The 21,781-nt window shown below is 38.7% G+C and overlaps 1 protein-coding gene across 2 annotated transcripts in view; it reads left to right on the forward strand.

Moving 5' to 3' along the window:
- Positions 1–21,781, forward strand: part of LOC137192352 (nck-associated protein 5-like) — a 98,163-nt gene that overhangs the window by 26,586 nt on the left and 49,796 nt on the right. For both annotated transcript variants that reach the window (XM_067602951.1, XM_067602950.1), the window contains exons 3-5: positions 7,021–7,111; positions 10,759–10,914; positions 18,279–18,347. In XM_067602951.1, the coding sequence (XP_067459052.1) occupies positions 7,021–7,111; positions 10,759–10,914; positions 18,279–18,347 (316 nt within the window). The remainder of the gene's footprint in view (positions 1–7,020; positions 7,112–10,758; positions 10,915–18,278; positions 18,348–21,781) is intronic.

Raw genomic sequence — 21,781 nt, forward strand, 5'->3', positions numbered from 1 at the left:
GTCGAGTGAGCTAGAGTGTGAATGAAGAGAGCGAGTGGTGCTGGCAAGAACAAAGCCATAAATCTGATGAATAAAACATTATTTTACGATTGTTTCACAGTGGTTTTGTTCTAAAGCACAAATAAACACTCCCACACCTCCACACCTCAGCACAACCCTGCAGGAAGGTGCAGCACTGCTGGATTTCGTGTGAATTCAGAGCTTCGTTCTGTCCTCTGTGGCCTCTCTGCTCTCTGCGTGTGTGTATCTCAAGCAGACACACAGACCTGCAGCTCTTTATACATCCATGACACAGAGACAGAGAGCAGAGCGGAGCAGAGGAGAGACACGGAGACAGTGATGTAACCTGGTCACTACGCTACGAGTCCCGACCTCACATCCTGCACGCTCTTATTAGCTGGAGGCTACATACCCACTGCCCAGAGGTTAACGCCCAGAAACGTCCCGAACACAGCAAAATAATAACAAAATATGAAAATACAGGCAAAGGGCAGAGTCTCTTATTATTTTTTTTATTTAGGGATTATTTTTGTTTGAGTATATACATTGTTTTTAAGGAAAATCCTGCATATTATACCTTTATGAGTAACCTAAGCCAGTCTCATAATATCTCTCCCTTACTCACTCATTCACTACTGTTAATATAGTGTCTATCTGTCCTGCACTGTGTAGATGTATATAGATTTTATTTTTTAATTGTTAACTATATAACTATATACAGTTTTTATTATGCCAATATGCAAACACATAGTCCACCTCCACTACACAGAATCTTTGTAATTTACTGTCCCTTTCTTACTCTATTATGTTTGTGTTTCCTTTTACTGTTTAATGTTCAAACAATAGTGAGCAGCAATCAAGATTTTCGGACACTTAGTAACCATTCAACCAACAGTAACTTTCAGGATTGTTAGCAGAAAATAGTGTACATATCATGGACACTCCTGCCTCATAACTGTCTGCAAACCACGTCTCTGTTGTGGAACAGTTTTAACTCCGACAGAGGAGATTAAATAAAAATAGATGATGCAACACAGCTAATAAGCTATGGGGCCTAAGACCCCCACTTTTCTTACAGTTGTTTTGGAAAGAAAGACTTTTTGAAGATACAAACACTCATCCTGTTGTGAAGGTTTCCCTGAGATACTATAAATCCAAGAAAAAGAGTATCCTCATCTTTGAAGCTTTTTCTGGAGTAAATGTAAAATACTCTCATTAAAGCAGAACGTAAATTGCACATTTGAGTAGCTTTTCTATCGGTCACACACTCACTCTCCTGTCAGACTCTTGGAAGAGTTCAAAATTATTTTCTCTGGCAATTAACATTTTTCAGACTGTCTCTTTGAGCTCCTCATCATCTGGCTGCTTGACAGATGATTTAATCCTGACTGTTTCTGCAGTAAAGACATCGGAAGATGGTTTGGACTTATTTTCACTCGTCATGAATTTATTTCCTCTGTGGCAGAAAAAACATGTTACTCGAGCCTTGAGAAATTCCTCCGGGTTAAACTGAGCTAAGGAAACACTGTTAGTGCTGACTAACTCTAAAAGACTTATCACTAACCTAGCAACATTAAGGCTACAAACAGCCCATAATGCAACACTCTCTGTTGGAGCCGGTGTTACAGTTGTACTCGCTCCACTCAAAAAGGATCATTTTCAAGCGTAATTTTGGGATAAAAACATTGTTTTATATTCAGGCCAACATGATAATTTGTGGTGAATGTGAGTTATGCTACAATTAAAAAAAAAAAACCCAATACAATCAGAACAATTTTATCTTTATGCAAAGGTTTTACTGTAGCCAGCACCATAATGGAAAATTTTGCCAAATTCTGTTTCTAACCAGCTGAGAGCAGGGGCACAAATCCAGTGTTCATTGAATGGCACCTTTGAAATGAGGTTGAACACAGACGTCTCTCCTGCCAGATTGCAGTCTGGAGACCGGGATGGCATGGAGAGTCCAAGGCCTTGTTAGGGAACAGCCAGACAGGGTGGGAGCTTGTTTTTTTTTTCCTTTTCGGGGAGCACTCAGCTGTGCATTATTTCCCACATGGTCCACAGAGAGTCTAGGAGACCCACTTTCCCTTCAGTGCCCAATCAAAAACACAGAGCGATGACTAACTCTGAACCGCGGATGCCGAGAACCCATGTGGCTCGGCTAACGACCGGCGTCGGTGAGAGTCAGTAGGAAAGCAGCATGGGGTGAGTGATGACTGAGTGGAAAAAGTGCAGGCAATGAATGAATAACATGAATTTCGATAGGAATCAGGTGGACGTGTGAGACTTCATGAGGAGCGAGTGTGATGAGTTTAAACTTTTAAGGAGGACCAGGTCTAATCTAGTGTTGTTGAAAAAAAGCTCCATGATGCATTGTGACAGTTGCACTTAGTGATGCAGAGATGTTGAAGCTCAAGTGCTGTGAGATGTAACTGAAATATGCAGAAATCTCTGGTAAAAACTACCACATCTGACTTGTAAACTCTTTCAGTTTTGGAATGGCACATATGCAATTTACAGTGATAATGTTGGTAGATGTGCAACTCAAAATTCACTGTTTTTTTTTAACAAATGGATGTTATATACTTATGGTATTTACAGAAGTAAACAAAAGCAGGCCTCTCATTTCTAGCTGACACTAAAACACTATGAGCTGGCTGAAAACTGTGTCTCCAGCTGACTTTTGTATGTTTCTGATTTGTTTCAAAACTGGGGGCTACAAAATCAGTTATATAATGCTGAGAGACAGAGGCTAAAGCAACATATCCTGTGCTAAAAGTCAGCATCCTCACCAGTTAATAATCTATGTACAAGACATGGAAATAAGGAGCAGGATTGTTCATGGATGCACGGTCGTTAGCCCTAATATTATAGTACAGCATTATAAATACAAATGCTATTAGTCATGCTGTTAGTCAGTCTAAAATAACTAGATGGTTTGGATGCTTACTGCAGAAAAACATGCTTTAATGTTTGTATTTTTAAACAGTATTCTTCACTTTAACAAGAGAAAAGGATTTTAGGATGAGGAATGACTGATTAATTATGGCTGGAATTTTGGCTGGAGTTGCTGGAGTGTAAAATTTGCCAAACAAAATAACGAGCAGTACAAAGAGAGAGTCCATATCGTTGGTCTAAACTCTGATGTACTCGAACCAGCATCTGTGCTCATACAGGGTGGATGATCCAGTCCTAAACGAGGATTTGTAACTTTGAACAGGGCTGAACAGAGTTACTTAACCTGTAGCCTCAGAAAATAATGTAGTTAGCTGATGATATGCTGCATGGCATTGGAAGTAACCATAGACTGTATATAAAGATGGACGTAGTGAGCTGTGACCTATTGGTTTGCATCGGAGCCTGTTTGAAGCTCAGAGTTGCAGCTGATGGTCAGCGCCATCTTTTCCATTTGGAGCCAAGACTTTTTCCTTTTCCTGTTTCCTTTCGCTCTAGTGTCCGTCGGTGGCATTGCACTTTAATTTACTGTACTTTCACGTTGGCCTCAGCCTCAAGTCGTGGTAGTTGCTGCTTGAAAGTAACACTAGGTCACAGCGGTAGGTAAGCTAATTAGCCGGGCGCTGTTCAATCCATTTCTTACAGTTTTGCTTAAAAAAGAAACCACCCACTCTTCTAGATAACATGCACATCGCTTCAACATGTGGAGAAATGGTTGCTAAGCTATGATTGAACAACCGCTGTTGCAGAATGGCTTTTAGTGAACGGTCAGGTGGTGGACTAAGTGGCAGTTACTTGTAATTTTCTTAGTTTTTCTTTCCTTTCAGCCGCTGTAACTTAAGTGGTGAAATGAATAATTTTCAGATGAAAATTTAACTTGAGGTGATTGTTGCAGGGGAAAGTGAACGGCAACAAGTGTTTGATTCAGTCAGTTGGGTGATGCACAAGTTAAAAGACAGCATGCCAGACTCATTGCTGTATTTTAATAATGTAAAGAAAATATATTTTCACACAATAATCATATTTTCTAAGTAATAACTGGAGCTTGAAGTTTTGTGACCTGTTTTCTGTCGCCGCAGAATTATATTTCCTCCTCATTGCTTTAGATAAACATGTCATATTTAGTTGAATGAGTGATAATTCACAGATAGTTGAGCCCAATAGGAGAAATTCAGTGGAACAAATCTAAACATGAAGCCACGTTTCATTAAACTTTTTCAAGCATTATCATGTGCCATCATTTAAACTTGCACATTTACGGCATTTAGCTCCATGACAGAGTATCTACTGCAGTAGGTCTTCCACATCATGGCATATTCCATTTGGTGGACACGTTCAGATCCAAAGTGCGTCCGTCACCGTACGCGTAGGCTCTTTTAATGCGGGGTGGTCCTGATGGGATTCGAACCCGAACCCCCAACCTTGACACCAGATGAGGTGCATTACACATCTGGCCTTACAGACTGCACATATTCACATCTGATGAGTCAACTTGACTTTTTATGGACTTTGAAGTCAAAGAGTACTTGAGAAGTATCCCTCCTACCACTCCCACTCCCACCACCACCCGCTGGTTTCATTTTGGCTGGGTTTGTTTCAGGTCAGTGGCAGTGACTTGGGGCAGGAATACCAATGGTGTGCTCACAGTCAGCAATGGCTGCACCACACGCATCAAGTGGGAAAAAGCTGCTCTGATGGTGACAGGGCAAAATGTCACTGAACACGACATTATGTGAAGCATACACAGCTCAGACGGAAAACAATTACAAAATCAGAACGCAAGACTACACTAATACAACTAACGTCAGCTCCATTATCATGGCTGTTTTGAAATCTTCATAACAGTGAAGAAACTAAGTTTGGTAGTTGTGATGCACTTTATTGTGAAAAAACAGTAGATTATAGTCTATGTATGTTATGTCAGTAATGTTTATTGCCTACATGATTGTTAGGTATTTTTCTAAAAATGTGCAGATTTAATTCAGGTCAGATAAGTCAAAGTCAAACATTAAAGCTGCGTTCATCAATATTCGCCCGACTTTGCATGTTTTATTCTCTCTTATCTATTTTATTTGTCAGTCTTTTGTCTGTTGTATCTAGTTTTTATTTTATATATATTTTTTGAAATCTATTTTGTTGTTTTTGTTACTTTTTATTACATATTAATTAAGTCACTGTTTAGATGTATTTAAGGTCCACTGTTGATGTTTTATGTGATCTTTATGAAGGCAGAAACATGTTGGTTTCATAGAATGAATGTTGCTCTTCCTAAAGTTTATTGTTAAAGGTTTATTCATCATCTGAATCAAGGGTGTAATAATTCAAGGTGTGTTATGCTGAACAGAAGCTTCTTGTAATTAGTGATTTTGACCTATATAGATAAAAATTTACTTTTCTTGAATCGATTAAAATGTCATGCAGCTGAACTCTCCTCCTATATCTATATCTGCCTATAAATGTTACATGTGAAACACAGTATATACTGTGATTAAATATATATAACAGTAATTTACAATTCACCTTCAGCTTTATTCTCCACTCTGTGGGTTTTTTATTGAGTACATTCATCCTTAGAAACCACAGTAAACCACAATTCTTATTTAATGTGATTCTGTTGATCTTGTCTTGAGTTTTTAGGAAAGGTCTTTGTTTACGCATTAAGCTTCTTAACTGTCCTGCACAAGTGTTTGTTCACTTCGAATTCATGTATAGCTGAGTATTTATTACTGGGACATAGAGGTATAATCACATCACCCCCTGCTTGCCTCCCTCCATTGGCTCCCTGTTAAATTTCGCATCGATTTTAAAATCTTATTACTCACTTTTAAGGCCTTAAATGGCCTCGCACCTACATACATCTCTGACTTATTGACCTGGTATGTGTCCTCTCAGCCATTAAGATCTGCAGATGGAGCCCTGCTGGTTACTCCCAGGTCACGGTTGGTGAATAAGGATGATCGGGTTTTTGCTATTAGAGCTCCTCTACTCTCTGCTCGCTGAACTCAGACACACTAATTCAATAGCTTTTTAAATTTCTTCTTAAAACTTTTCTCTTTGTAAAAAAGTCTTTGGAAACGCTTGTTATATACTTTTATTATTTGATCCTATTCATGTCAGCACCTTCTTTTTATCGGCCTTGTCTGGTTTTATTTTCTTTTTGTAAAACACTTTGTAACACTGTTAAGAAAAGCGCTATATAAATAAAGTTTATTATTATCATTATTATTATAAGTAGTAGTAGTAGTATGTAGGTAAAAGTGTGTTTTTATAATATGTGGATGTCCGTGTGCACAAACAAAAGAATAATGTGGAACAAAACCTGTCGTCAGCTGTCGAACAGGATGTTAACGTTTCACCAGCAAGTTTGTTTTTTCATTCCGTAGATGAAGTGTTTGTCAACAACATTTGTCAAATAATTATCATCCTTAAATTGCTTACTGTTTCCAATCATTACATTTGCTTCACACACCGTAGGTTAGGTCATCTCAGGTCACGTCAGGGGCAGCTAATCCGATTATGATGTCAAATGTTCACGCAGTCACACAAACGGTGCAAAAGATGAAGTGTGAAGATGTTCTATCAAAGTGAAATGTCCCTTTAACACGAAAACTCCATCAACAGGTTTATCAGCTTCACATCCCCTCAGTTCTGAACCTTTGCATCCAATTAGCAAACTTCATTACTGAATCCACTGGGCTGGAAAAATTACGTCGCACTGAAGACATTGTTAGTTTCACCATTCAATGTCTGCCTTGTCATAAACTATTACATAATGGCTCAGTCAGTGATCCAAATGTAAACTGGTGTAGCCGCACCACCGTAATTAAAAAACAGAAGACTGGGACCTGCTATCGTTCCCAAATTGACTGGCATGTTGTTTAATATATGAACAAACAAGATAAAGAACTAAAGAGGCCAATAGTATAGAACGTTTCGACTGAATATACCTATAATATTTACTGTTTGGTGCTTCAAATGATATCAAATGTTTAACTCAAGATTCACTATTCTTCCATTCAGTGGGCTTTAGTCTGACCAGTTTTCCTGTTTTCTTTTTGAACACAGCATGGAGGAGACGGTGCGAACGCTATTACAGAACCAGGACTCACTGGAGGGCCCAAAGGTGGACCCACTGGACCTCATGAAAGCATACAAGGTACCAAAGCTGAAACAGCCTGGGGCAGTGTTGCCAAAAAGTAGCCCAATCTTCATAAAAGTCTTAAAAAGTAGATAGATAACATTAGATCAAATGTTAAAAGTGTTTGATATTTTCTTGCAGAACTTTGACTGAATAATAAGTGGAATAGGCGAAGAGATCTACTCAGTTGTAATGAGCTGAAAAGACATTCACTTTAACTCAGTTATCATCATTGCATCAAGCTGAGCTGACTGAACCGAGTCACTGTCATCTATCTACTCGGTTGGCCGATTTATTTGGCTATAGCGTAACATTTCGTAGGTGGAAACCAACCAAACATTACAAACAGGAGCCAAAAGTATCACAACCCACCTAAAACTATTTTAACCTCCCCAGTTAAATAGGCCCTCGGGTGGCAGGGACCCAGAATGCCCAGAAATTCTGTGTGGCACTTTGTTTGTAGTTAGCTGAAACTGGTTGCACCAGCTGTTTGAAAGTTCAAACTTAGCCTTGTTATAACATGAGTGTTTACTAAGTGGAGATTTACACATCACTAAATTAAAATGGTTGCACCACACAAACTAGTTCTTAGAGTTTTTACTAAATATTCACAGCTACTAACTGTCAGGTAGAACTGTTGCGTTAGCTAGCTGAATGAACCAACTGATAAAGCTAACGTTAGCTTGCTAATACAACCCATTTAGACTGAAGAGTGAAGGAGGTTACATGGAATATGGTCGACATATCTGACCTGACACTTTCACAAAAAAACACACTAAACCTCAAATTACAAAACCTTGAATTGAATTGGATTTGAATCGTCTGAAGTCTTGTCTGCAAACCTTGAATCAGAATTGTTCTGACCTGAAACTTAAAGTAATAATATAATCATGTGACACATTAGTCGGAGCCCTGCTTTTTTGCACCAATGTACAGTAATAAGAAACTATGTGAACAATAGGGTTTTTTTCCACTTGTCATCATCTAAATTGCAGATATGACATGTTAGAAAACCCCAGGGATGATTTACCTTCAAATATACTATTAATCTCACCTTGGAATTGATTTTAAAGTCCAAATGATGACTTGATGTTTCTAGTCAACTTTCACATTTATAATATTCCCTGTGAAGATTACAGTGTATGTGGCAGGAGTATATATGTTTTCTTGTGTGTCTGAAACATTTATGAAAGAGAGATTCTCTGGAGACTGTACAAACTGACTGCTGGATGCTGACTAGCTGTAATTAAATTGATATTTTGCCATGAAAGTGTATTGTAGGGAATGAAATGGATGCTTACCTCACCATAAGTTGGTATAGTCTTCATTTTTAAGCTTTCTTGAGAGCTTTTTCTTCTTTTTCTTAGCTATTTACATTAAGTTAATGATAAAACATTGCTCATATTACTAAATTCCAATATTATGTTTTACAGTGTAATCTTAGCCAAATATTGTTAAATGTAAAATTTAAAGATCTCCTCCAGAAATGTTTTAGAATATGTAATGATAATTTGTATCTGAGTACAATTACCTCATTACAATTTCTTAAAATTATATCTACTCCTTCTCCCTCCCTGATACAATATCTATCTATTTAGATATAATATCTATCTAAATACAGAATCTATGAAAATGCAAATATTTTTCATTTCAAAAGCTTAACTGTTGAACACAAGATGTCTCCTACTTCACTGTTAAGCTGCATACTGGACCACGACTGGCTCCAAACTTATCGTGATGTTGCAAATCATGCTTGATGGTACGCCCCTTAAACTTTTAAGATTTTTAAGGATGAATGTACTAAATAAAAACCCACTGAGTGGAGAAAAAAAGCTGAAATTGAACTATAAATTACTGTCATGATATATATATTTATTTTATGACAGTATATACTGTATTTCACATGATTTGACACAAGATTAATAGGCAGATGTAGATAAAGAAGGAAAAATAAAGCTCAGCTGCCTGAAAGTTTAATTGATTTGAGTGATTCAGATGATTTAAGGTGAGCAGAGAAACTTTCCCCCTTCAGCTGATGAATGTGAGAACAAACTCTGCAGATACATCATTCTGCACAGTGAAGCTAAAACATCCAACTCAAGTCACAAAAAGAGGAAATGTATTTTTTCGTTTCCGTTTACAGAGCTTTGTTAGCTTGTTGTGCTCCATAACACGACCTCTTGACTTTTTACTACATTATAAATTTCACTTCAGTAAATTGATCACTTTGTTAAAGACAAACTATGCAGGATTTTGTCAGTTGCACAGTGTTCAAGGTTGAGACAGAGAAAAAGACCGAGAGAGAGAGAGAGAGTGGTGGTTGAGTGAGCAAGAGAGTGAATGAAGAGAGGGAGCAGCACTGGCGAGAACAAAGCAGTAAATCAGATAACTAAAATAGTTTCACGGCGGTTATGTTCTAAAGCACAAATAAACATGCCCACACCCCCGCACAACCCTGCGTGAAGGTGCAGCACTGCTGGATTTTGTGTGAATGCAGAGCTTCATCCTGTCCTCTGTGGCCTCTCTGCTCTGCGTGTGTGTATCTCAGCTCCGCCCTCGGTCAAGCAGACACACAGACCTGCGGCTCTTTATACATCCATGACACAGAGACAGAGAGCAGAGCGGAGCAGAGGAGAGAAACAGTGATGTAACCTGGTCGCTACGCTACCAGTCCCGACCTCACATCCTGCGCGTTGTTATTGGCTGGAGGCTACTCGCCCACAGCCCAAAGGTTGATGCCCAGAAACGTCCCAAACACAGCAGAAAAGGGTCGAGCAGGGTCTCTGCAGATACCGCCACACACCTCTAGTGGCTCATAATTGATGATTGAGAAGGATTACTTTTGTATTAGTCTATACATTGTTTTGTTTTTTTTAGGAAAATCTTTTAAGGTTTAAGAAACATGTGGTGTGAGTTACAGTTACTTCTTTCTTTCGTTCCTTCCTTGTCACGGCTCCAATAATAACCACTGGATTAAGGTTAGAGGACGATCATAGTTACTGTTTGTAAGAAACTCTCCTCACTCATGGTTGGAAATGTGACACTTGCAGTCTGAAACAGGAAACAAACTGCAGCCCACTTCTCTTCCTTTGAATTAATCAACATTTATAGACATCATCTGAACTGCACCACTACTCCGGGTCATAATTACTACAACTGCTGGATGGCAACTGTCACTCAAACGTAACTATGTGTCATTTTGGGCAACTGACATCACAACCTATTGTGTAGTTTTTCTTGGGAGGACAGTCTTATAAAAACAAAAATAAATACATTTTTGGATATTTTCCACTTGACAAATGCAGTCTGCTGCAGCCTCATATTAGCTTTAGATAAACTTGGAATATATTTATTCATCACTTATATTAAAGGTGTATTAGGATGGGATCTCTTTGCTGCCAGTATAATTACAACTATTATTTTAAGCCAGACTTGAAAAACTGTGAACTTCTGCTTTCATATCAAAACTCTTGGTTATTGGAACTTTAGGTTTTATTTATTCCACCAGTGGACCACCATGCAGTCTTGGCAGCATCCTGTGTGTTGTATATCAGGATTTATTTCTGTTATACCTGGAGCACACTATAATATAGAGAATTTTTCTTTCATTTCTTTGTAACTTTGAGGCATGCATCTTTGATCCACTCTCTCTCTCTGTGTTCCAGGACAAACTCCTGGAGGAAATGTGGAAGCAGCAGGACAGTCTGGAGGGTCCCACAGCCACAGTGGCAGGGATGCCTCCCTCGCCTGAGGCCGGCGGCGGATCGGAGGAAAATACAAAGGACAGCAATCCCCTGCTAGAACGACTCAGAGCCCTGGAGGTAAATTAGATTGCAAGGTCCATTTTTTAACCTTCCCACAACTATTCCCCATTTCAACACCGCTGTTCCTGTTCCCCACGTCCCTTCCTTTCACCTCTGAAATGTCAGATTGATCGATACAGTGAGGGAGCCTGGTTTTATTGTGTATCACTTGCTTACAATAAGCGGTCAGCTGAAGGACAGCACAGGAGGTTGTTAGTTGTAGGACTGAACGATGAAGTACTGATATTTAACTGTAGTACTTTCTGTGTCTTTCTTATTAAGGATGGATTAAAGAAATGACATGGTACTTTGACTTTGAGTGGCTGTCACAGAGATCAATAAACTAATTATCACATTTTTATTACTCTCGCAGAGGTCAGCAAATTGTGTCCTGCGGGCAAAATTTGGCCCTTTACCAAAATTATTCTGCCCTCCGAGTGAAATCTTAATTTTTTCTTACACTGGCTGTCATTGAAACCTTTGGGCATGTTGCAAACCCTTGTGTTATAGCTTCAAAATTGCTATTTTTGTGTTGTCAGACTGGGTTATGTGGCGTTAAAATGTGAAATTGGTAGCTGAAGGCTAGGTTGTATGAAATCATTAGGGAAATCTACTGTAATATACATAAAACAATTCAAAAACTGCCTACGGTAAATACATAATGAATTCATCAGCTTCTTCACATTATGAAATAAAACGCATTCACGTTCGAATTCAATAGCTCTCAAATGTTGTGTGTCATTCACTGCACCTGAGCCTTTATGGCAGCTTCATTTGAAAATACCAGAGAGATGTGTAGATGACAAACAAGTACAATCAGAGTTTCATTATACCTCTATCCATCTCTGAATATTACAGAAAATGAGAGGCCATCATGTTGAAGAGTGGTCCTAGGGGCAAGCAAACAGCAGAAGACAAAGGAGTTATTCATATCCAGGAGGTGATAATTAAAATGCTGACAGGGTAGTTAACATTTGGAGTCAGTGTTCCAGTGAATTTAGTACGCCTCTCTGTCACACCTTCTTGCTAAAAAGGTAATAGGACTTCCATCTGTTGAGAGGTCTCAGACAGCCATTACTGATTGCAAAGTTACATCCACTGCAAAGTGCAACCTAAAGGAAAAATCCACCTTGTTGTGCCTGGAAAGAGGAAATTCACCCTTTAACAGTTGAGGATTATTCACAGTTAAATGTTACTTTACTGCTGTTATCATTCATTTTTATAAATATGGTCATTAATAGCAATTTTGCTTTACTTTAAAAAAGGAGTAGGGTCAGTTACATTTTCCATTTAAAAAAACTCAATAGAAAATTTTCTAAAATTGTATTTTCATTTGTCAGATCAATGTATAATTAAAGATTTTGGTGTTTTTTTTAAATCCAAAGGCATTGATTCAGGAGTAACTAGACTTGTGGTAAATTCTCTCACTCAAAAGGCTAAAAATATGGATGTAGTTACCGTGACGTCACCCGTTGGTTTCTGAAGAGCGGTTTTGAAGCTCAAAGCGAGACGCTCCGGCCGTTGCCATCTTGGCAGTACGTGACTCTGCCTAACTCCCAGCCGATCAAAAATGGGCAAAGAGGCGGGCCGAATGGCTGAAACAAGCCACCTAGCGACTGGTGGACCTGTCACTCAAAGCAGCCATGTCCTTCATTATGCATAACTTTACAGCTTAATAAAATTTAAACGGGTGAGTTATAAAAAAATGCACCCCCCGTACAGTTGTCATGAAAGGAGAAATTAGCTTTAGAGACCCAAACCATTTTTTGTACCAGGCTGTAAACATGTTTATTTCTGCTGTAAAGTTGGGAATTTTAACATGGGGGTCTATGGGGATTGACTCACTTTGGAGCCTCAAGTGGCCGTTCAAGGAACTGCAGTTTTTGGCACTTCTGCATTGGCGTCATTTTTCAGCCCCGGAGGTTGACGCCTGGTTTTGACTGATTGATTGACGGATCATTCACACCTGGACTCACAACTGTCACATGACAGACAAGAGGACTAACGAACCACATGTGACCTCAACAACCCTGAAGGTGTAAACGACCCTACAGAGGTTAAGGTCCCCACCAGTTGACCAGCCAATCAGAAACAAGCTAAATTTGGCACTTAGAGCTCGCCTTTCAGACAACCTGAAGCATGTATAAAACTAAAACTACTCAGAGTTTCTGACTGTAATTTTTCAGTTTTTATTTCCAACAGTCTACAGGTGGAAAATAAAAACAAAAAATGAGGGGAGAAATTGATTAAATACGTTCCATCATCCTCTTACGTAGCTGGAGCTTTCAATACAGCAACATGGCGGTCTCTGTGGATAAGGAACATCTCTTTATGTAGATATAAAGGTTTCATTCAAAGGTAACGAAACAACATTCATAGTTTCAGTTGATTATACACTAATTAAAACATACTTATGAATATTATATTCCATCTGGTTCTTTAAAAATACAAAAAAAAAATCATTGTTTCCTTATCAGGAGAGAACTCAGATTTATTTTTAATTATTGTTGGTACTGGTGTTCCTGCAGGTGGTGACAGTAAATGAGACAGATGTGAAGAGAGATGGTTATTAGATGTCACACCTACTAATCTCTGGAGATGTTGGGGGCGTCATTTAATCAAACACCTGCAGTGGCTGAAAGGCAAGCTGTCTGAGAAACACAAACACTGACAAAGATGCTAAATACTGAACTCCTGCAATGATTTATTACAGTTAGAGATTCACACTTCTCTTTCCTTGTATGTTAATGTGCCGTAAAATTTACCAGCTTTAAGTCATTTGACATCAATAAAACGAAATAAGAGAAAAGGTTTAACACAAATCAGTTTAATATTTCTACATTACATACTTGTTTATTGTTATTTCATTAATGTTCAGGAGCAGTTTTATTTACAGGTGTTACATCTCTTGGTGGGCAAACGGAGGCAGTAACACAACAACCACAACTGAAACAGAGTCAAAGTAGAGAAACGGAAGAATGACCAATTTATTTGAACTATTTACAATAGTGACAATTACACAAAAGACTCTTAAAACCCAAACAAAAAGACTTGCTTACTTGCTTCAGTGACTTTAACAAAAAAAACCATTAAAGTGGAGGCACCAACCAAGAAAGTGTCTCTAACAGAAGTTACCTATTGTGTGAGTGAAAGTGTACAGGATACCCCATCTTACCTAATGTCTTTTAAGGATAAGGCTGGTGATTTTCTATATTTTTCTTAATGTCAACAAATCTCATGTACAGAACCAAACCAACAATGAACTCATCCTGCTTACAAGTATTGTGTGTGTATCCAAAGTCTGAGAGTTACAATCTTATCGCTGTTATTAATCTTTGGAGCCGTTTCTAAACAAACTACAGTGTCAACCAGTGCAGATGTGTTACTCAGTGATGTGTTTTAATAGTTTCTGGACAACAATGGAGATCTACAGCACAGAGGATTAAGATATATCAGACTTTGGATACATGTACAATACTTGTAAGTTGATCAATTCATTGTTGGTTTGGCTCTGCGCATGAGATTTGTTGACAATAAGAAACCAATCCCACCAAATATCTTTTTTATTCTTTAACAAGTTTCACTTAACAAACAGCTCATACACAGAAACGTCACATAATGAGAGGCCTTCATGCCGTATTCACATCATATGGGATGGATGGGAAAGATTCCCATGTTTATGTCTTGCAAGCGTTCATATCATGTTGGCATAATGGGAAGAGTTGTTTCCATAGTAACAAGTCGGGAGCGTTACCATACAGTGAAAATTGTGTAATTAAAGATAGTCTGACAGTTGGGGGTTAAACGATAAATTAAAGCAGGTGTGAAAAATACTATCTAAATCATTTCAGTCTATTTTTAGTTTTTATTTGTGTATAATATCAGGTTTAATTACCTCCAACTGTCGAAACTTGTAGCCATCTTGGCATCTGTTTTGTTGTCACTTCATAGATGTTTCTTTCATAGCCATCAGAAATTCCTGATATCGCTGACTTGAAATCACAGGTCGGAGGTTGAGGTTTTTCCCACTTGGAGAGAGAGAGAGAGAGAGAAACAGAGAGGGAAGTAAATACAAGACAACATACTAGCTTTATGATAGAAGGTCAGTAATGACGACTTATTCCTGGACAAACACATTGTGACATTTTCAATATTTTTATTTAAATGATTACATGACACATACCGCATGTAATCTGTGTGCTTTAATGTTGCAAAATGTCACAGTAATTGAGTGCAAGCTCCAACTAATTACCTGCCGGCTGAGTTATTGGAAATGATTGGTCGTGATTTCAGTTGATATTTCAGTGATATTTGACTTAGCAGTACTTAAGAAAGCTGCAATAATCACTTTGTCATTAGAGATGGTCGTTTGGGGAGAAGTGTTGGCTTAAATTACATCAATTTTCTTGTCTACTTTGTTGACCCTAGTGGATAAATCCGAGTGTATTTAATGGTTTTCATGCAGTTACATCTTCATGGTGGCTGCATTTATTTTATTCACATTTGTAATTAAACTTTAACGCTGGACTGGAGGAGCATTACAGGCTTTTCCATTTAGTTTGAAACTACTTTCCAGTCATGGCAGCACACTTGGGTACTTTCCATATAATCTGCCATGAAAAATGAAAAAAAGAAAACTTCTCAGAGAACCACAAATAAGAGCAAGAAGATAAATAATAAAAACAGACTGAGCTCGCTGTGCTTTTTGACTCTCAGCACCTCAACCAGAAAGTAATTTTCAGTGGAATTTGACAGTTAAGCCTACTACACGGATTGATGTGATGCTCTCTGCAGATCAACTGTGCAAAAACAAGGATGAAGGAGCATGGCGGTAAGCACACTGCCAAACATTTCCATCTTAGCGAGTGATTTATTTCTACGTTGAGTGAGTCTCGAGTGGTGAAGAAAAGGGGGGGGGGGGGGGCAATCCTCAGTGATGTATTACATCCTCTCTATGGTGGACATGAGTTGTTTCCATCAGAACCGAGGTGCAGAGTTCTGCCTTCCCAGACGACCCGAGTTCAGAGATGCTTCATACCTTCCAGTACATCTCTGTTTGTAGGATCCAAAACTTGGTGAAGAGTAAACTTTAGTTAACACGTATTTCTTATTCTATATCCACACAGCTCCTTCTTTTAGATGGAAGCAAAAAGGGTTTATTGATCCACTTTCCTTTGTACAAAATAAACTTGATGGAAACAAAAAATATTATATTCAAAAAGTCCAAACAATATCTACAAGTCCAAAAAATACAAGTGGAAAAACTGTGATTCCCTCTTCTCGTACAACTAACTTCTGAATGAAATAAAACATAATTGTAAGAATTCAGAGTAGACTTGGATTAAACATAATATTTAAACCTGCATTAACTAATTTTTTGGCTGCTTGGAAGCAGCAAAAACAAGTTGTGAACACAGTATTGACGTATCATCACCTTTTAAGCTGATATGTTGAACTTGTTAGCAAACAGTTGCTTATTTCCACATCCAGCAGTTACAGAGCAACATTATCATTCATTTGGAGTCGTGTTAGTGTCCACCTGGTGAATGTAAGTCCAATATTCACTCTGTTTTTGTTCTCCACCAACTCCTGAGGGAAATATCTGGCTCTTTAGCTGCTAAATGCTCCACTATGTTTCACCAGCTAGTCTACAGCTAACTGTGTCTGTTTGCCATCTGGTGCTGAGCAGGTAGTGTACAGTGGCTTTTTAGAGTTTTTTTCTTTGAAAGCAGCTGCCTGCTGTGGCCGAAAACGACGTTATGAGAGCGCTGAGAGTGAACTAAAACATTGAAGTTGCAGCCGGACAGATAAACAATGAGCTGAAACTCACTATAAAGCTCCGTAAAGCAGAGAGGAGCTGCAGAGTCTCTGTAGATTCATCATTTTGATTGTCAGAGCACTATACTGTTTGATGCCTGTCTTTAACTGTAATGTCCTTTGTGGTTGTTTTTCTTGTCTGACATTTGCAACACACACTGACAGTCTGTCCTAACAAAAATCCTCCAAGAAAAATCTTTTGTGCAGCTGATGCAAAAATCCCCAAAACATCAGATTTTAATAGAATATTAGTTGACTCCTCATTCAGAGCAGATTCTGTGTAATGTGCTGTGTCACATGTTCATCGATAAAGCTAATTTGTAAAGGCGATGTCCTGTCACATCAATAATAAAAAGGTGATGTAGTGTTTGTAATCTCACGTACCGTATAAGACTCAAACACTTAAAGTTCAGACTCATAACTTGGACTTCCCTGACCTTTTACACACACACTGGCTGCGAACCTTCAGGCTGATCTGTGGCCTTTTAAACACAGTCCTAAGATTCAGAACAATCCGTGTGGTTTATACTGACATGTCTCAGGATATTAATCAGAATCCGTTATCGGAGCAGGTTGAAATACTGTGGTGACTTTCTTTAGTCAGTTTCAAGATGATATTGAGCTGTGTGAGGTGAGTTCTTTGTTCATCAGGCCTTTTCTGTGATTTTCTGTGAGCCTGTTGTTGAGAAGAGTCGCCCGCAGCACTTAACTGAAAACAAGACAGCTCAGGTAGCTCAGGTCCTTTTAAGATTTACTGGATTAATCATTTCAGTGGAAAGTCACCTCCTGAGTTCACAGAATGGTTTCTCTTCCCTGTTGGGCAAAACCTCTGTCACTAATTGAATTATAGCTGGAGCACCTAAAGTGAGCCTTGCAGACACAGGGAAGGTCTGCAGGGATTAGTTTGGATGCCTGAAATTTAAAGCATCATTCATTTAGAACCGTCTTTCTGCAGAGAACCTGCAAAATCCTGCAGCGCTGCGGGGAGAGAGCCTCATCTGTCTGACTGTCTGTCCGTCCGTCTGTCTGTTTGTTTTCCAGGCGAGACTGTCCCGGAGAGACAACAATAGGATCAAAGGCTCACGATTGTCATATTCCACATTTGGTTTTTCATTTAATCCCATGACCATGTTTGTGTATTTGACTGTCGGCTGAAACATGAGACCTTACCTCTACAGGTTTTGTTAAAGATTCCCTCTAGACATGTAATATATATAAAAAATACTCTGCTTGGAATAATAACATGTGTTTAATCTGTTTTTTCCTCTAAGAACATGAGAATATTTTTCATTTAAAAACTGTAAAGTCCATTTTCAGTGTTCGTGCACTGGAGGCTTCAAGTTTCCACAACAAACTTGTTCATGTTGCACACTGGACCAAGAGCACAAATCGTGCTCATAGATAGTCGAGTTGAACTCAGATTTAAGGTGAAACTTTCCTCTTTCTGCAGATAAATGTGAAAAAAACAAACTCTGCCAATACGTTATTCTGCACAGAGAAGAGAACAACATCCAAATGAAGGTACAAGAAGAAAAAGTTCATCTGTGTTTGCTTTCCTTCTACAGGCGGAGAACTCGGCTCTGTCCTTGGAAAACGACAACCAGAGGAAGCAGTACGAGCGCTGTCTGGATGAGGTGAGTGTTTCAACAACAAGCACGTCATGTAATCACGTGATATACGGAAAATATCATGTTTGCGTTTACTCTATATGTAATTCCACCACAGTCAAGTCAAAGGCAAATATTCACATGGAAATTAATATTTATTTTACTGGCTGTTCAAAATGATTCTTATTCTGTCCCTATACTTTATGTCATCCTTTATTTCCACTCGCAAACAGTCATTTTCATAGTTCCAGCTCTCTCTAAAATTACAAATTGTTGTTTTTACATTTCTGTTTGTTTACAGATTAAACAAACAAGGTGCAACTTGTTAATTATTCATGCTGCACTAAACTAAACGTATCCCAGCTCCACAATGCACAGACATGAGATTGATGTTGATATTCGTGTTCCCACAAAGAAAGTGAATGATCGAGACCGTCCTCCCAAGAAAAATCAGTTGTTTCAGTAAGTACCCCAAAATGTCAAACACTCTCTAGTTGCAGCTTCTCAAATGTGAGGATTTACTGTCAAACATGTCGGTAAAACGAAGTTCTTTGGTTTTTGGACTGTTGATCAGACCAAACAAAACATTTGAAGACAGAACCAGTGGCTCTAAGATATTATATATAAATCGATTTAATCAAGAAAATGTAGGTTCAATAATGAAAATAACGGTTAGTTGCAGCCCTAGAGTCAACTTTTTTTTTTTAAACCATGACCAACCATCCTCTGAGCTTAACCACGTGTTTATTATTGTAACTATGACAACGATATTTCTCTAACCATAAAGGGGACGTATCATGCACATTTCCAGCTCTATATTTATATTCTGGGGCTCTACTGGAATATCTTTGCATGAGTTACAGTTAAAATCTCCTTATTTATCTTATACTCGCCTTTTATGCAGTTCAGCCTCTGTCTGAAACAGGCTGTTTTAGCTCCTGTCTCTTTAAGGCCCTCACTCTGTTCTGATTGGCTAGCTTCAGGAAGCCTCTCCTGGCTCCAGAGACAGCCTAAAGAAAACAGTAGTAGGATTTCGCTTGTTTTTATCTCAAAATATAAACCTCTCAAATACAACCGTACATGTTTGAGCCTGAATCTGATCCGAAATATGCGACTGGACAACGTGAACAACGTGTGCAACAACGTTAGCAACATAGACTACAGAGCGGACGGCCGTTTGCGGACATGCACGAACAAACTGACGTCAGTTCGATAGTGAAGTAGAGGTGACTTTGCAAACAAATTGTCAGATAAGGCTGAAGCCCTGGATTTTGACTTGCAGGCATTTTTAAACACAAACTTCAACTATATTAACATCCAACATCATAACAGTATATAAATAACAAAAAAACCCTCAAAAAACATGATATACCCCCTTTAAGGAAGTACTTATTTTAAGCTAACCAGACCTTAACCATAGTACTGTCAGAAAATGCTTCCCTGTGTTCTGCAGTGAACAGACCAATGACGTATTTTGTTGTTTAATTTGGAGGACTTGTTGAAAATCTTGAACTTTAACTTTCAACTTCAGGTCAGAAAAAAAAAAAAGATCTGGACTCCAACAATTGGAGATGACGATCCACTTCTGTAGCTAACACACACACACACACACACACACACACACACACACACACACACACACAAACACACACTCAGACTATTATCTATAGTGTTAGTGAAGTCCACAGAGGACAGCCAGTGGAAAGGTACATCTCTAATTGAAGCGGACAGGTAACAGAGCCCTGGGCGATATGAGAATGAGAGCCTCACTGCTCAGGAGGTCCGCCTCCCACCTCCAGCATGTTGTCTGCCTGCACTCCTTCCCTCTTCTCTTCTCCCTGACAACACTTTGATTGTCTCTCCATCTCATTCTCTGTATTTCCTCCATCTCCTTCCAGCTGGCAAGACTGCTCCTCTTTATTTATTTTTTTTTAGCAATCCCCCTCTAATAGGCTTGTTTCTATGGAGATCGCTGCCCTTATGAGAATTTAACATATTCAGGCAGAGGACAGAAATTTCAGAGTGTGGGAATAATTCCTCCTCTTCTTCTTTTCAGTCTTATCATGCACATGAATCTCTTTTGTGGAAGCATTGAGAAGGCTTCTTGTCATGGTCTGAATGAGCTGAGGCGAGTCGTTCTCATAGATAGATGACAGAAGTGGAGGGAAATCATTTTGCGGCACATGAGTGCAAGTGAAAACATAGTTATTATTCCAGTTTCAGGGAATAATGTATGCTTCCACTTCAGAAATCAAAAATAATCAGTAAAGAAAGTGTTTCAGAACATGCTGTTTTATATCTACAATAAAACTTTTTACTCTCTCTGTAAAGATTTTTACAGAAAAGAAACAGTTATGGATCTTATTATTCCAGTTATTCCAGTTTCATCAAGGCGAGCTAATAAATTGTGTAGGGACCAAAACAGAAACATTCTCTTAAAAAACATTTGTTTAGATATTTATGACTGTATTTTAGATTATTTATGTGCTGAGAATAAAGTTAAATATACTAACTGCAGGCAACTGATGTGTGATTTCACTTAATTTGACTCAGTGATGCAACATGCTGTCAATTTGTCCTCACAGCATCTTACATGCCTTTAGATTCTCTCTGATGGTGTTTGCTGGTCATTTTCAATTCCAGTCTCGCCGCACCTCGAACAGAAAGTTTTGAAATCTGTTCCAAAATAATGACACACAGCGGCATCATGGAGTCTTTGAGGGAACACAGTTTCACAATGCAGTGAGTGTTCACACCAAACCAAGTTGTTACCAGTAAAGGTGGCTGTATACTCCTTCAGACATGCTTGTTGGATGGTGGAAATGCCCATTAAACCCCCACTTGCACCTTTCTGATGGCGGGTAAAGTGGGGTTGTGCACGGCTTTACGAAACGGACAAGCCGACATTCTCACCCACTTCATGCACTGATTGGCCGGCTGTGCGGTGGTGAGAAAGGAGTCTGGGTTTGAACTTTTCTCTCTAGCTCTCCTTTATCATTCATGACGCAACTATTTCTGTCACCTTTAATGTGAACAGCCGAGTGCAACACTATGACTGCCTTCCGCTTTTCACGCCGCCTTTGAGTGAAGCCACTATAAACACACTTGATTTCTGACGTAGTTGGACAGCGTATCATTAGAAACATTTCTTTATGACCATAAATCGACCTCAATCATCTGCTTTGATTTCTATGTTTATGATCAAACCACCCACCTATCAGTAACTATCTACGATTATAACTAAATGACACTTAACACTATATTACATTTAATAGCATATTGAACAAAAAATCTTATTAAAAAGGCTTTAATCTCAGCTCTTATCTCTTGACTGAGTAAAAAGTTTCCTCCTGTCCATCCCCTGTTTAGTTTCAGTGCTGCAAATTTGTTTTGACAAAAACAACAACTTAACTGCTAATAATAGCAAAGGACAACAAGCTAACGCTAATGCTAATGACTTG

The sequence above is a fragment of the Thunnus thynnus genome, chromosome 11, assembly GCF_963924715.1.
Source record: "Thunnus thynnus chromosome 11, fThuThy2.1, whole genome shotgun sequence".
In the NCBI taxonomy this organism is placed as follows: Eukaryota; Metazoa; Chordata; class Actinopteri; order Scombriformes; family Scombridae; genus Thunnus; species Thunnus thynnus.